This window comes from Ascidiella aspersa, chromosome 4 (assembly GCF_963924565.1).
Source record: "Ascidiella aspersa chromosome 4, kaAscAspe10.2, whole genome shotgun sequence".
Classification (NCBI taxonomy): Eukaryota; Metazoa; Chordata; class Ascidiacea; order Phlebobranchia; family Ascidiidae; genus Ascidiella; species Ascidiella aspersa.
This window is the reverse complement of record NC_139450.1, coordinates 7,434,944-7,447,838: the sequence shown is the minus strand read 5'-3', so window position 1 is coordinate 7,447,838 and position 12,895 is coordinate 7,434,944. Positions and strand designations below refer to the sequence as shown.

Sequence of the window (12,895 nt, the reverse complement as noted above, 5' to 3'; positions counted from 1 at the left end):
ATAAAAAAGGAGAAGAAAGCATTGATGTACACAAATTTGACTTAGGAGAAGCATTGATGTACACAAATTTAACTTAGGCTTATTTTGTCTAAATTGTGTACACACTTTTGGTTAGTTTTGAAAATGATATAATTTTTAAATAGGACGAAATTTTTTTAATTTTCCTTTTATATGTACTTTTTCATATAAATACGACCTAATCAAATTTTAATTGCAATTTATATAAACTTGACTTAAGATTGGATTTAATTGGGTTAACTTGTTGTTTGTTAACACGACTTAACTGCAGTAGAACGTATCACCTTAAAATAAGTTGTTTTCAACTTTGCGCATTGCTAGCCTTTCTACATAACCGATAAACAGCAGTGAAAAAATGCTGTAAGGCACAGCACTGGACGACGCCACCGAAATGGCCGAAGTCTGTAAAGGCTGAAAACGCTTCCAAAAATTGATTGGTCACGGTTTATTGTAAGTCGGGCATTGTGCGAAACCGCAAGCCTGTTTTTTTATGGTTGCTGTTGCTGATTTTCAAGTTGACCATCACGCCAAAACACAACGCAACTGAACACACTGTTTAGTGTAGTAAAACAAATGTCATTGTACTTGACTCAAGCAGCAGTTATAAATAAAACAAGTCAAACTTTATTCATTGGATCGAAAAACAATGGTTGATGAATTTAGACAAGGTCCCTCAGTTTTAAAACTGCACCATCACAGTACAAAATTAACCTTTATCAAAAATAATTTCTACAGGCGTGACGTATATAGATTTTTTCAAGCAATAACTGTAAAAATGTAACAGTTTTATGACCTCGATGAAGCCCCAATTTGTTTGACTTTTGTATTATAGCAGCCGACGGCCGCAGTGCTGAATAAGCACACATAACAGTTTTCTCAGCGCTGCACTTTCCTAGGCCACACCGAACCATTGCTCCTATTGCAGGTTTTTACAAGCTTTTTTTACATCATAAATAATTAATTTTTATTCACCTGGATAAGTAATAACTAATTCTGGCATAAAACAATTAGCTAGTTTTAAGAATAACTATTAAAGCTGAACGAAAAATGCATCGGAGCCGTGTAATATGTTTCATACGGTTTCTGGTATGTTGAACTGGCAATAATAAAATTACTTTTTATTCAACATCTTATAGATTTTCTGTCAAAAAATGATTAGAGAACAGCCGAATAGCGAAAACTGTCTCCCCTCCTTTAAATTTAACAAGGCCTTTATAGCTTCAATGGGCATATGGATAAATTTTTTTCGAATCAATTTAATTTAATTAGGTTTTCAAGATTTGGCATTTTGATATGCGTGTTTCGCTTATAACTTTTGCTAGGTCCCATGACAATTACAACTTCAAAACAAAATGTGTTTATATTTGATTTACGTTAATATTATGATTTCACAGTAATACATTTATATTTTTACGTTATCATTATGTATCGATATAAGTGAATTAGTATATTCATTGGCGAAAAAACGATTAAATATCGCTGAGCTAAATAATCCGATAAAGTCAGGTTTAAAAAATCCGAGTTGGCGTATACAGATTACAAGGGTATTTAATAAAAGTTAAATGAGATCCAGCAGAAATGGGTCATCGGTCGTGTAAACTTTTACCGTGTATCACGAAACAGTATTATGCCAGAAAATTTTTTCGTCAAACAAAAAAATGCAAAACATCATAGGGCTATTTTGTTACCCTGAGTTGTCTTATGTGTTATTTATCCCGCAATTTCTAAACATTTTTAGAAAAAGACACCAAAAATTATTCTCGTCGTAAAAAAATGTTGCTAAATTATACTTAACGATTAACTTTTTATATAATTTTGTTACTCAAACTATTTCTATTGGCAAGTTGACAATGCATATGTATTTCATAAATCAGTGATATTATCATATATTTGGCACTGACTCGGTTTACGATACGAATAATACGAAAAAAAGAATAAAAGTCTCGACATGCAAATAGAATTTTATTCCAAACATAGAACACAAGATAAACAGAACCTTTAACATTTTAAAAAGTGGCGTAATGTAAATTACCAATCCCCGATCGAATTTAACACATTTTTCCGTTTTAAAACACCAACACCAAAAAACTTGATCAAAATCCGCCAGTTAACTGTAAAAAATTATTTTAAACAAAATGTGGCAACGCTATGAATTGCTCAAAGTATTGGAATGACAAATAATGTAGCTATCACTTGCTGCGAAATACACAGGTGTGCAACCAATGATAGTATCATTGGTGCAACTGCGCGTAGATTACAGGGAGATGCCAAAATCGCGAAATACACACCATTTCGCGAAATCAAATTGGCAACCTTTGGTGTCAAAGCGTTTACAGGGCGCGCGCAAAATTCCCAGCGGATTGTTTACGCGTCGAAAACAGCACCAGCATTATTGTGACGACACAAACAAAAAAATAGGGAGAGAATTTCTAGCGAGCCGCATTCGTTTTAGCTGACAGCAGCGGCAATGCGTTGAGCATAGTTTGGTCAGAGGCTCTACTGCGAAGAGAGAGGCTGTTCTTCAAGCAGAATTTCTCGAGGCATTAGGTCAGCAGTGCTGTTATTATTGTGGCTGGCGCAGCTACGCCGCTGGATAGTTTTGTGCACTGTGCAAGCCGCCTTGTATCAAAGAGAAACGGCGGACAAGATTATTGCTGTTGTTGTGTTTAGCATAGCACAGCGTTGCGTGGTAAAAGTGGTAGCTACATTGGTTTCAGTTTGAGATATGTGACGTTAACGTTTGGTGTATAGTTTAGGGTAAAAATAAAAAATAAACATTTTTGGGTTAAAAAAAAACTTAGTCAGCTTAGTTCTGCTGCCTATACCAAATCATTTTACAAAGTCGCTAAATGTCAAAATTAGATGTACTTAATCGAGACTTGCGTTTAATATTTTGCAGTCTGAGCGGATAAGAGTAATTCGACCAGTTGTAACTGCTCTACGTACGTTAAACGTAATTTGGAAAACTATTGCACAATACCACATAATAATTTTTTAGTTATTTATTTAAAAGCCGTTGAAAGCGTTGTTTTGTTAGAGCAGACGAAATTTAAACGAAGAAAATATGTTTAGTTTCGACAAAATGGCCACTTTCGGGAGAAAGTAATTTACAGTCAGTCCTGAGTTGATCACTAGAGATTTTGGTCAAGTTTTATTTCAAAATGTGGAATCTTGTATATTTAACTTAGATATTTAAACAGTGCCAGATGTCGACATTTTAAATTTAGCGGCCGCCAATATTTAGCGAAAGGTTATGCGCATTCCAATATGAGATTATTTGTTTCTTTCTTTGACGAAAAAAACGTGTGTTTGTGCCAACCAGACTGCAAAAGAGTTCCGAAATACTCGAGTAGTAAAGCAAAGCAACTGTTTGTTCTGTTTGTTTTGAGTGTAAAGTGCAATTTTTTCATTTTTTATTTAACACATTTTTCAAAAATGTCTAAAAAATGTATTTTAAACATTTTAATAAACAATGAGATCTTGATCAATTCATTATACCAACAAATATATATATATTTTTTTTTTGCTGTAATGCGGATAAACTTTAAACTTGAAACAGATAAAAATATAAAAGTGGGGAAGTGTTTACAGTGGTTTTTAAAATACAGTTTGTACAATAAATTGACCGAATTTTCGTAGCTTGAAGCTATCGACGAGAAATAACTTCGTTTTCGTTACCTCGCAGCGGTTGGCTGTAGGGCAATGTCAAGCGTATAAAATCAGCCTGCCAAGAAAAAATACCATCACAACAAACAACATCGACAAGCAGCAAAACCGAAAGATGGCCTTTGCGACGACTCTGAGCTACGAAAATTCGCCAATGTTTTCGCGCGGCTACCACCACCATCACCATAACAGCCACAGCAGCTACGACCCGAAAGACGCGGCTCCTCTGGGCCAAGAAGTCTTCCTCTCGCCGCCTTTCGGCGCCATTTCACGCACGGGCGCCGAGCCGCATCACCAGCTGCCTGCGGGAAACCAGGTCGCGATTTTCCGCCAAAACGGCGACGCTTCGCCCAACTGGCCGCAACCGGCCGTCGCCGGTGGCACGAGCGCGTCCTACAAGTTCCAGTACGGCGATCTGGGCCTCCCCTGGCAGAGCCACCCAAGCCCGCTAAACTTTAACTTGCCTGTGAACTTCGCGCACAACTTCCACGCGGCCGGTCAGGGCTTCTTCTCGGCGTACGGGGCCTTCCAGCACCCTCAGGCCGAAATCCACCAGGAGCTGGTTTGCAAGTGGACACGACCGATGGCCGGGCTCTACGACGACGTTTGCGGCTACCAGTGCAACAACAACAACAACAAGTCGGCCTACTTTGGCGACGAAGTGTGCAATGTCGTTTTCCACAACATGGTCGAGCTGGTGGCCCATGTCACTCGCGATCACGTCGGCGGCCCAGAGCAGAGCGACCACACTTGTTACTGGCAGGACTGCGTGCGAAAGGACCGGCCCTTCAAGGCTAAGTACAAGCTTATCAACCATATTCGCGTGCATACCGGCGAGAAGCCCTTCATGTGCCCCTATCCCGGATGCGGCAAGGTCTTCGCGCGAAGCGAGAACCTCAAGATACACAAGAGGACTCATACAGGTAAGGACTTTTTTTGCTCTATTTGCGGTTCGTAGTATAGGAAAATTTAAGCGTTTATATTTGGGTCGCGAAGCAGGCCTTGTGGCCTTGCTGTGCTGTGTTCGGTTTTGCTGGTTGGCTCCCTACTTTAAGTCCATTTTTGTGATCTTCTTTTAGTAATATTTTTCTTTGGTGTAGTAATAAGAGACAAATTTGCCGTACTTTAATATCGCTTTGAAAAGGGTAAAAAAATAACCAGAGTAGGCAAAATAACTGTAATCTCTGTAAATGTTGCCAGGCGTATTTCACAGTACGTTTACTTTTTTGTAAATCAATCCATGGGCAACACTGACATTTCGACGAGCCGTATTAAACGTTTTATTTTGGACAACAATATCAGATTGAGGCATTTTGTTTACTGTTGGTCGTAAAATTTGTGTTACTATCAACGACTAAATTAAAGTGGTAAAAAATGAAGTGTTTGTCTAAACCTTATTTTAAATTCAAATTTTGAAGTTGACAATAATTCGGACGATGGTATTTCTCAAAATTTTTCTGGTGTAATTACAGTCAGTCATTTTTATAAGATGTAAAGCAAAAAAAAATGGATACTTCGAATGCAGAGATAGAAGATGGCACTTTAGGCAAAATTTATTTCTCTTTACATCTCATAAGTTGACTAAAATGCCAGAAATCTTACAAGAATTCCTGTTTCTATTTGAAGCCTTTGTCGTCAGTATTAACCTTACGAAGAGACATGTGTTTCAATTTTACATGCAAGAACTAAACAAAACCCTTGTTCCGATTTTTAGGAGAAAAGCCGTTTTGCTGCGAACACTCGGGCTGCAATCGAAGATTCGCCAACAGCTCTGACCGCAAGAAACACACACACGTTCACACCACCGACAAGCCATACTTGTGCAAGGTAAAAAGTTGTGCCCTTGGGTAAAATTTAGACTTGTTAAAAAGGGCACAAGGTAAAAATTTGTGCCCAAGATAAAGTTTAAACTTGTTAAAAAGTTTCGAGCAAAGGCGTGGGTCAAATACCTAAATAGTTCGATTTTTACTAAAACAGAGGGGCGTTCAGTCAGTATTTTAGCATAAACGTAAGTTAAAGCACACCATTAAGTAAAATGATTTTCAAACATACAGTAGGCTGCTTGATTTACAAGACTTTGTCGTAACACTGGTAAATCCAACAATTCCTTAGTGTGATTTTATTGAAGCATGTTTTTTGTGTCGTAGAGTTGAGAAAAACTACTAGGCCTTGGACTCGTTTTCGAGTTAAAGCGAGAAATTTGCAATGCTAAAAAATACGCTTTCGACAAATAAGGTATCGACCAAAAAACTGCCTACTTAAATACTTTACCACCTAAACAAAAACTGAGGCTTTTGCTAAACAACGCGGCTGTTACATTTAACGTGCAAAGGATATTTTGCGTGTTTCAGTTGTATAGTCGATAAGCGAAAAATTTGTTTGCCAGTAAACGGTTTCCTAGGTGGTATAACTTTTCGGTTGTCATGTTGCCAACCGTTTTTCTTTACGACGATGCCAATCGAAGTACACAAGCCGGACAGCAAAAAATTACAATCTTTTAAAAAGTTGACCGGGCGAACTAGCATTACATACTGTTGAAACATACCCATCTTGTTTTAATTTAAAACCTCACAAAAAATAAAATGGCGTATAAGCGGAAACGTTCCCCTTGTAGGTAATCGGCTGTGAGAAGAGCTACACGCATCCCAGCTCACTTCGCAAGCACATGAAGCTGCACGAGGCGCAGGGTGACGTATCATCCGACGACTACAAACCACCTTCCGTGGCGTCATCACCGACGCTGCCCGACGGCAACAACAATGACGTCATCAACGCTCAAGTCAGCTTCGACCCTTGCCCGTCGCCGCGCCTTTCGCCCACCGGATCCTCGCCTACGTCATCATCGTCTACGTCAGTGCTCGAGAATACGTCAGCACTCGAGCCTACGTCATCACTCGATCTGACACCGGCGACGTCAATAGCCTACGAGGTCGCGATGCAGGGGAACCACCACGACATAAAGTGCGTAATGGAGGAAACCGGCTTCGGACGATTGCCCGAGAACTGGCAGTGTGCGCCACCCAGTGACGGCACCATAACGGCCCCCGGGGGATTACCCTCGATGAGGCCCGCCTTCTATACGAACCCGAGGGCGCAGTACACCCCTGGAGCCGTCTCGATGACTAACCCCCATCACGCCAACTACTTCTACTCTCAGAATAACCCTCAACCCCATTCTCAGGACATTGCCCAACCCCAGCTTCACCCCTATTATAACCCCCTTCCCGAGTACCCCCAGCACCGCACCCTGCACGTCACATCCTCACCCGAATTTGTGCCGCCTCCCTACGAGCTCAGCGCAGCTCCCGCCATTAGCCCAAGCTCCTCACCCACCGATCCCTCATTTTAACCCACCCTGCCCACACGTGTGCCACATTTTCAGTAACCTACCGACACATCACTAGACGAATTTGACAAATTCCGAAGGTTGAGGGATCGGTTCTTGTTTGAGACCACTCGCACTCCTGATATGTTTGCAGTGAAATTAGGCGCTTTCCGAGCCAAGTTTTTACCGCCTGTCGGTCTTCGGCGAACCCAAACTCAAATGTCGTATTTTGGGCGGCGACATCGTCCGCCATTTTGTTTCGCCTTTATCGCCACCGACGTTTCGCTTCGCGTCGCCGCGTAGAACTTTATTCAGAGCGAGCGTACTTTTCGCGTTTGTGCCATATTTTTATGCTGTACACCGCACCAGGCGCTCAGTGCCTTTGCATTTATGATATACACTTATTATTATATTCGTTTGTCTTGCCCACGTATTCTTGTTTGCCTTTTCACGCGTCTTTTCGGGTAAATTTTAAGTTAAAAACACTCGCGCGCTTGCCTTGCCGTGTAGTTGCCTTAACGCTGTTTTCTCGCTGTTTTCTTGTTGTATTTTTATCTGAAGTGCTTGTACATCTTTTGAGAGGCATTTACCAACTATTTCTGCGGTGCCTTCTTGACCACACATTCACCCCGTGCTTTCGGCGCGCCAAACCGTTTTCTGGCGTCGTTTCAATTTATACGCGTTTTATATAATTTGAATAAAGATCGTACTTTCCTTGTAAGTTTTGTTGGCTGATTTCTGCTGGGAGTCTTTGAAACACGGTTACTTACGCCCCGAATAGAACGAGGTGTATATACTTTACCATACAAACAATGACTAACAAATGTTACTGTAACATACAAATTGGAAATAATTTACTTACATCTAACATCGTATTCGTCACCGATATAAATAGTTTCTATTACGCAGACAATTAGACTTGCGTATAAATAGTTGTTTTATTTTTCATATTTTTAAATGCTAGATGTGTTAACCGGTTATGTTTGTTATATTCCAGATAAAAAATTGGCAAATAACTATGCTTTTGTTTTGAGCTTTCCTACAAGGTATAGCCTTAATGTTCCAAATTTTTAATTTACCTTTTTTATTATTTAAGTTTGACATGAACAGCCAGCATGTAAGTTTGAAAGCATGAATGTTTTTTGACTATCCTAAATTACTAAGAGATAGTAAATCAACTTTGTTTTAAGTTGACTTGTGGTTTAATTTGGCGATCTTTTATTTTATTTTGTTTGCAAAGAATGAGGGCATTTTACATCAGACCTTCTCCTCCTTTTATAAAGACAGTCTCCTTTATTTGCGAGCCAATGTTTTTTGCTGAACATCTACGCTAGCCAAATTTGTTATAATGACAACAAACAGTGTTTCGATAGACACTTAGTTTATTTACTGTTATGCATTAATGGCCCGATTGAACAATAGTTTAGAACAGGGGTGCACAACTGTTCTATCCGACGGCTAAAATATTTGTATGCGGATAAGACCACAGACCAAACGCTATTCTTATCGAACGGTTTGACTTTACCTGAAGTGTATGCAAACTAAAGTTTTTCAGGTGTTTAGTGGTCAGTACTGCGCGATGACGGTACCCTAACGTTTGGCAAAAACTTAACGACTTACGCCGTACTTTGTACAAATGCCCATTTTAAAGCCAGGAAAGTTGCTGAGGCCAGAGACCAGTTAGTCAAGTGGAGCAATTCAATTGAAACACAACATATCAAACAAAAAGAGTGCTACTTTTCTTGGAAGATGGGCTGACCAATAACTTGGAAAATTGATTTACAATTACCACGTTCCATATAGAGTTAAAGCGTTCGTGTTGTAGGCCTAAAACTTAAGCCTGCAGCGGGCCAAATGTTTCCGCTCTGCGGACTGCAGGTTGAACAAATCTGTTTTTGAACATGGCTTTGTTACGCTATAGTTGTTGTATTTACGGCTATGTTCACAGTGCATTTAAAAATGCCCTAGCCTACGTTTAACTCATTATGGCTCTGACCTGCCAAACACAGCATATTGATATATTACAAAAAGCTAGTTATAAACTAGGAAGGCTTTGTGGGTATTACTTCGCTTAAAGCGGCCACTGCTAACAATAAGGCTTTCGTGGAGAAAAGGAGAAAAGTATTCCTCCATACTTCGTCAGTTTGAAAAGCAGGCGCTTTAACGGCTGACGGAGTAATTTACGAAAGTCGTCACGGCTGTTAGGGTTCGCCGCTTCTTCCGTGACCGAAACGAAACGGTGGCATTGCGAGGCTCGTTGTAAGCTTGTACAATGTACACTGTATAGTCACCGACCGCAGCGTAGGGTTTTTGCTGGCAGTGACTGGATACAAACCGACATTTCCTTAAATACTGAACTGCATATTCTACTTGTGAGTAGGGATGTCTGATACTTGGCATGTTATTCCAATAACGATACGCGATATTTTAGATCAGTGTTTCTTAACTTTTTTTACTTGGGGGCGCACTTAGAGACATATGAAAACGTTGCGGCGCACCTTGCGAGCGGAGCGAGCGGGAAATTTTTTAGGTGTACCGATATTTCTTTTCAATTGCCTGCATTTTTGTTAGGGGACTTCAGCCTTTAAGATTAAAAACGTTATTTTGTCATTTAAGTCTTATTCCGATTAATTTTAAACTTATTTCAACATGTTTAGGTCTTATCTGGACTATTTTAGATCTTATTATGTCGTGGTTATTATTGCGAATTTGGCGTTGTTATGTCGGTTATTTTTTCCTTTTGCTCGCGGCGCATCTGGCAGCCTTCCATGGCGCACCGGTTGAGAAACGCTGTTTTAGATAGCAACGCGATCCGATCCAATACCAAATATTGTCCTTAATATGGTCAAACATGCAAAGGTGAAATAAAACTTTTAAATGTAATGTTTTATCAGATTATCAAGAAAGAACTTGATTTCAGCGTGCGCAAATTACCACTGAAACGCCACTTATCACTATATCGTATACGCACCATCATAGTTTTTCGTTCGGGCCAAATTTGCTATCAGGCCTGTACCGATACTATCTTTAAAATTTTTATTACCGACCATTTTGTGAGAAATAAATTAAAATGACTTCGTTTTGAATTAGGTAGAATTTAACGTACTCCAAAGAACACTGCGACCATTGGAAGTTAAAGAAAAGTTAAAGTTTCGAATAAAGATTGGTTTTGCTGTTAAATTAAAAAATATATAAAATAATGTTCATAACACTGAATCCAATTCTCCTTAAATGGTAGAAAACTTCCAACCGAGTTGGGTGTTCCCCAAATTCCTCAAAAGCTTTGTCATCAAAATTGATTGAGAGGGTATGACGTAAAAACATTTTTTGGTTTAGGGCAGGCCCCTAAACTAGGGTTGGTTCGGATATTTTTAATTTTTTAGTATACGGATAACGGATATGTTTACTTGGATATTTGTACTTTAACTTAACTGATTAACCGGTTAATAAAAATCAATTGTCGGACTATCGATCTTTTTTACGTTAATAGACTGATAGACGAATAGAAAATCACCCAACAGTAACACAGTTTATTATAAACAATCATACATGCTTCAGAATAGAAAAAATAGAAAACATTTTGGATATCTTCATATACGTTACTATACTTATTAAACTAAACTATTCGCAGTAAAATTACGCCGATGCCATTGTCCATTGACTAGTAGTTTGAAACGCAAAATGTTGGAGAATTTATTTTGATTCTTATGTTTAAAACAACCCAAAGACATTTGTTTTTCACACGAAAAATAGATTTTTGTTTCATTTTTCATAAACCGCAAAATCGCAAAGCCTTTTATTTGCACCGCGCTAAATGTATAAGTTCGTTTCAATGCGAAGTTAATGCCTTCGACGAAAAAACTTGTTTTTCCTTCCTTTGCGCGCAATCGATTAAAAGTTGAGCAGCTTTTTTAATGGTCGTGTGAATGTGCGGGCGTCAGGCCTAGCGGGAATTGAGCCAACAATTCGCCTGGAAAAATTATCGATTTCTTTTCTCTGAACCCCGCGTTAATAACCCTGGGAAATGCACCTAAGACGCTTCGTCGGTGACAAACGTTTTTACGATTCTTTTGTACTTCGTTGTAAAAGGAATTCGGTTAAGTTTGCACACCAGTTGATTATATCGAATCATAAATAACAGGTCCACCTAATGAGTTTAAATGCAAATTGGGGATTTAGCGTTGTCAAGAAAGACATCCGTTGAAAATATCAATGTTATTTTAACATATGTCTTTACAACTTACGTGTTTTCATTGTGGGTTTAAAACAATACCAGGGTTTTAATATTTAAAGATCGATTTTATTTGACTAATAGTCACCCAAAAAGTTTTTTAAATAATTGATTAGACTTGACACTCTTAAAAGTTGACAGAATTTACTGTTAATCAGCTATTTCTCAATACGGTTTGTTTAATCAGCCTTGCGTTTCTGGATAACGTACACGGAGCAAAGCACACATTCTATATAGATCGGTTTTTAGCAATGCAAATAATTGCCTTGAATCGAATCAGTTCTGGGTGTCAATGGGTAAATTCTTTTTCTTCCAATTAAAATGTCTGATCTTGCGCTAAAGTAGACATGAACCGAAAGCTATTAAAAACAAAAAATACACTTCGACTTAAATTTTTGATTTTTTTGCGAACGAATTGACTCGGAGGAATTTGAAAATCTCAAAGTCAAAAAATCGAAATAATATAAAATTGCTGGTTTACCAAGACTAAAAAATTGAAATCTTTATCAGATATTTTTTTCAGCGTACTGTGGACCGATTCCGAGTTTAAAGTTCGTGAAAAGCTTAGATTTTTTAACGAGGATTCAATGGATTTTCCAGTGCACAAAAGCCGATTTAACAACGGCAACAACAACAACACCAAGAATAGTAATCGCGTCTCGGGATTAGCGCATGCTTATTAAAAATATTTCTAGATTAAGGTCAGGCGGTCGCGATAGCGGCCCGAAAAAAAAGAAAAACCAAATTCAAATAAAGCAATCTCATTAAACTGCGACCGAGCGGGTCCCGTCCCCCCTCCAATATTTCTTCCCTCGTTTCGGGGCTTTTATCGCGAGGGCGAATCCAATAATTCCGCCCAACTGCGTCAGATGAATGAGCGCGGCGAAATTTATTAGCCCGGCCGAGCGCATTTCGCCCGCCGCGGGGAGCCCTGGCCTTTTTGTATGACTCGTCAGCATTGCCCTCTTGTTGTTGTGTGCGTATGCGACGGCGAGCACTCCGCCGCTATCTCTTTGCATTGCCCCTTGACGTCATCGCTTGGCCATTGTCCCCGGCAATTATTACGCCACAGTGACCCCTCCCGCGTATTGGCGGAACGGGAACGGCCACTGTCCGCTTGTTTGTGTTTTTCCTGGGGATTAATGCGCCGTGGCATGCCAGCGCTGGTTTATCTTTTTTAATAGGGATTTTAATCGCGCCAAAGGCCCGTATATCTGCCTTTGTTGGTTTAGCCGCCGAGGATAGAACAAAAAAATGCTTGAAAAACGGCCGAAGCGATAGTGGCGTTTGATTGGTGCGGAGCAGGAGAGACTCCCTTGAACACGACAAAATACCTTTCAGTGTTTTGTTGCCATACTTTCAATTAAAATACATTCGCTCACTTTAACGATTAAAAACGAACTCAAAAAGCTTCTCCCATATGGCTAGTTCAGTGGTTTCCAAACTTTTTATGCATTATGGAACCCTTGCACTTTTTTACGATTGAAACGACAATTTAAAAATAAATGTTAAAGCTAAACAGGGCGAGAACTTCGACGTCATCCTAAAAACAAGCAAGCTATATTACATTTCCGTGTATAGTATACTAACGTTTTTTGTTATCCATTGCGGTATATTATCTTTTTTAGGATGATGTCGACTTGCTCGACCTATTA

The 12,895-nt window shown here is 39.4% G+C and overlaps 1 protein-coding gene across 1 annotated transcript; it reads left to right on the top strand.

The window, feature by feature from the left end:
• Positions 1-3,799: 3,799 nt before the first annotated feature.
• LOC146146933 (uncharacterized) lies at positions 3,800-12,383 on the top strand. Its single transcript, XM_083387877.1, has 5 exons — positions 3,800-4,607; positions 5,399-5,511; positions 6,299-7,004; positions 9,215-9,233; positions 12,296-12,383. The coding sequence occupies exons 1-5, from the start codon at positions 3,800-3,802 to the stop codon at positions 12,381-12,383; spliced, it is 1,734 nt and encodes a 577-aa protein (XP_083244003.1).
• The last annotated feature ends 512 nt before the right edge of the window (positions 12,384-12,895 follow it).

What these genes read in the sequence shown, in the direction of transcription:
- LOC146146933 (XM_083387877.1), top strand. Translation starts at nt 3,800, where the DNA reads ATGGCCTTTGCGACGACTCTGAGCTACGAAAATTCGCCAATGTTTTCG. An exon ending in ACACAAGAGGACTCATACAG is followed by an intron (nt 4,608 to 5,398) that starts GTAAGGACTTTT and finishes TCCGATTTTTAG; the next exon opens with GAGAAAAGCCGTTTTGCTGC. An exon ending in ACAAGCCATACTTGTGCAAG is followed by an intron (nt 5,512 to 6,298) that starts GTAAAAAGTTGT and finishes TTCCCCTTGTAG; the next exon opens with GTAATCGGCTGTGAGAAGAG.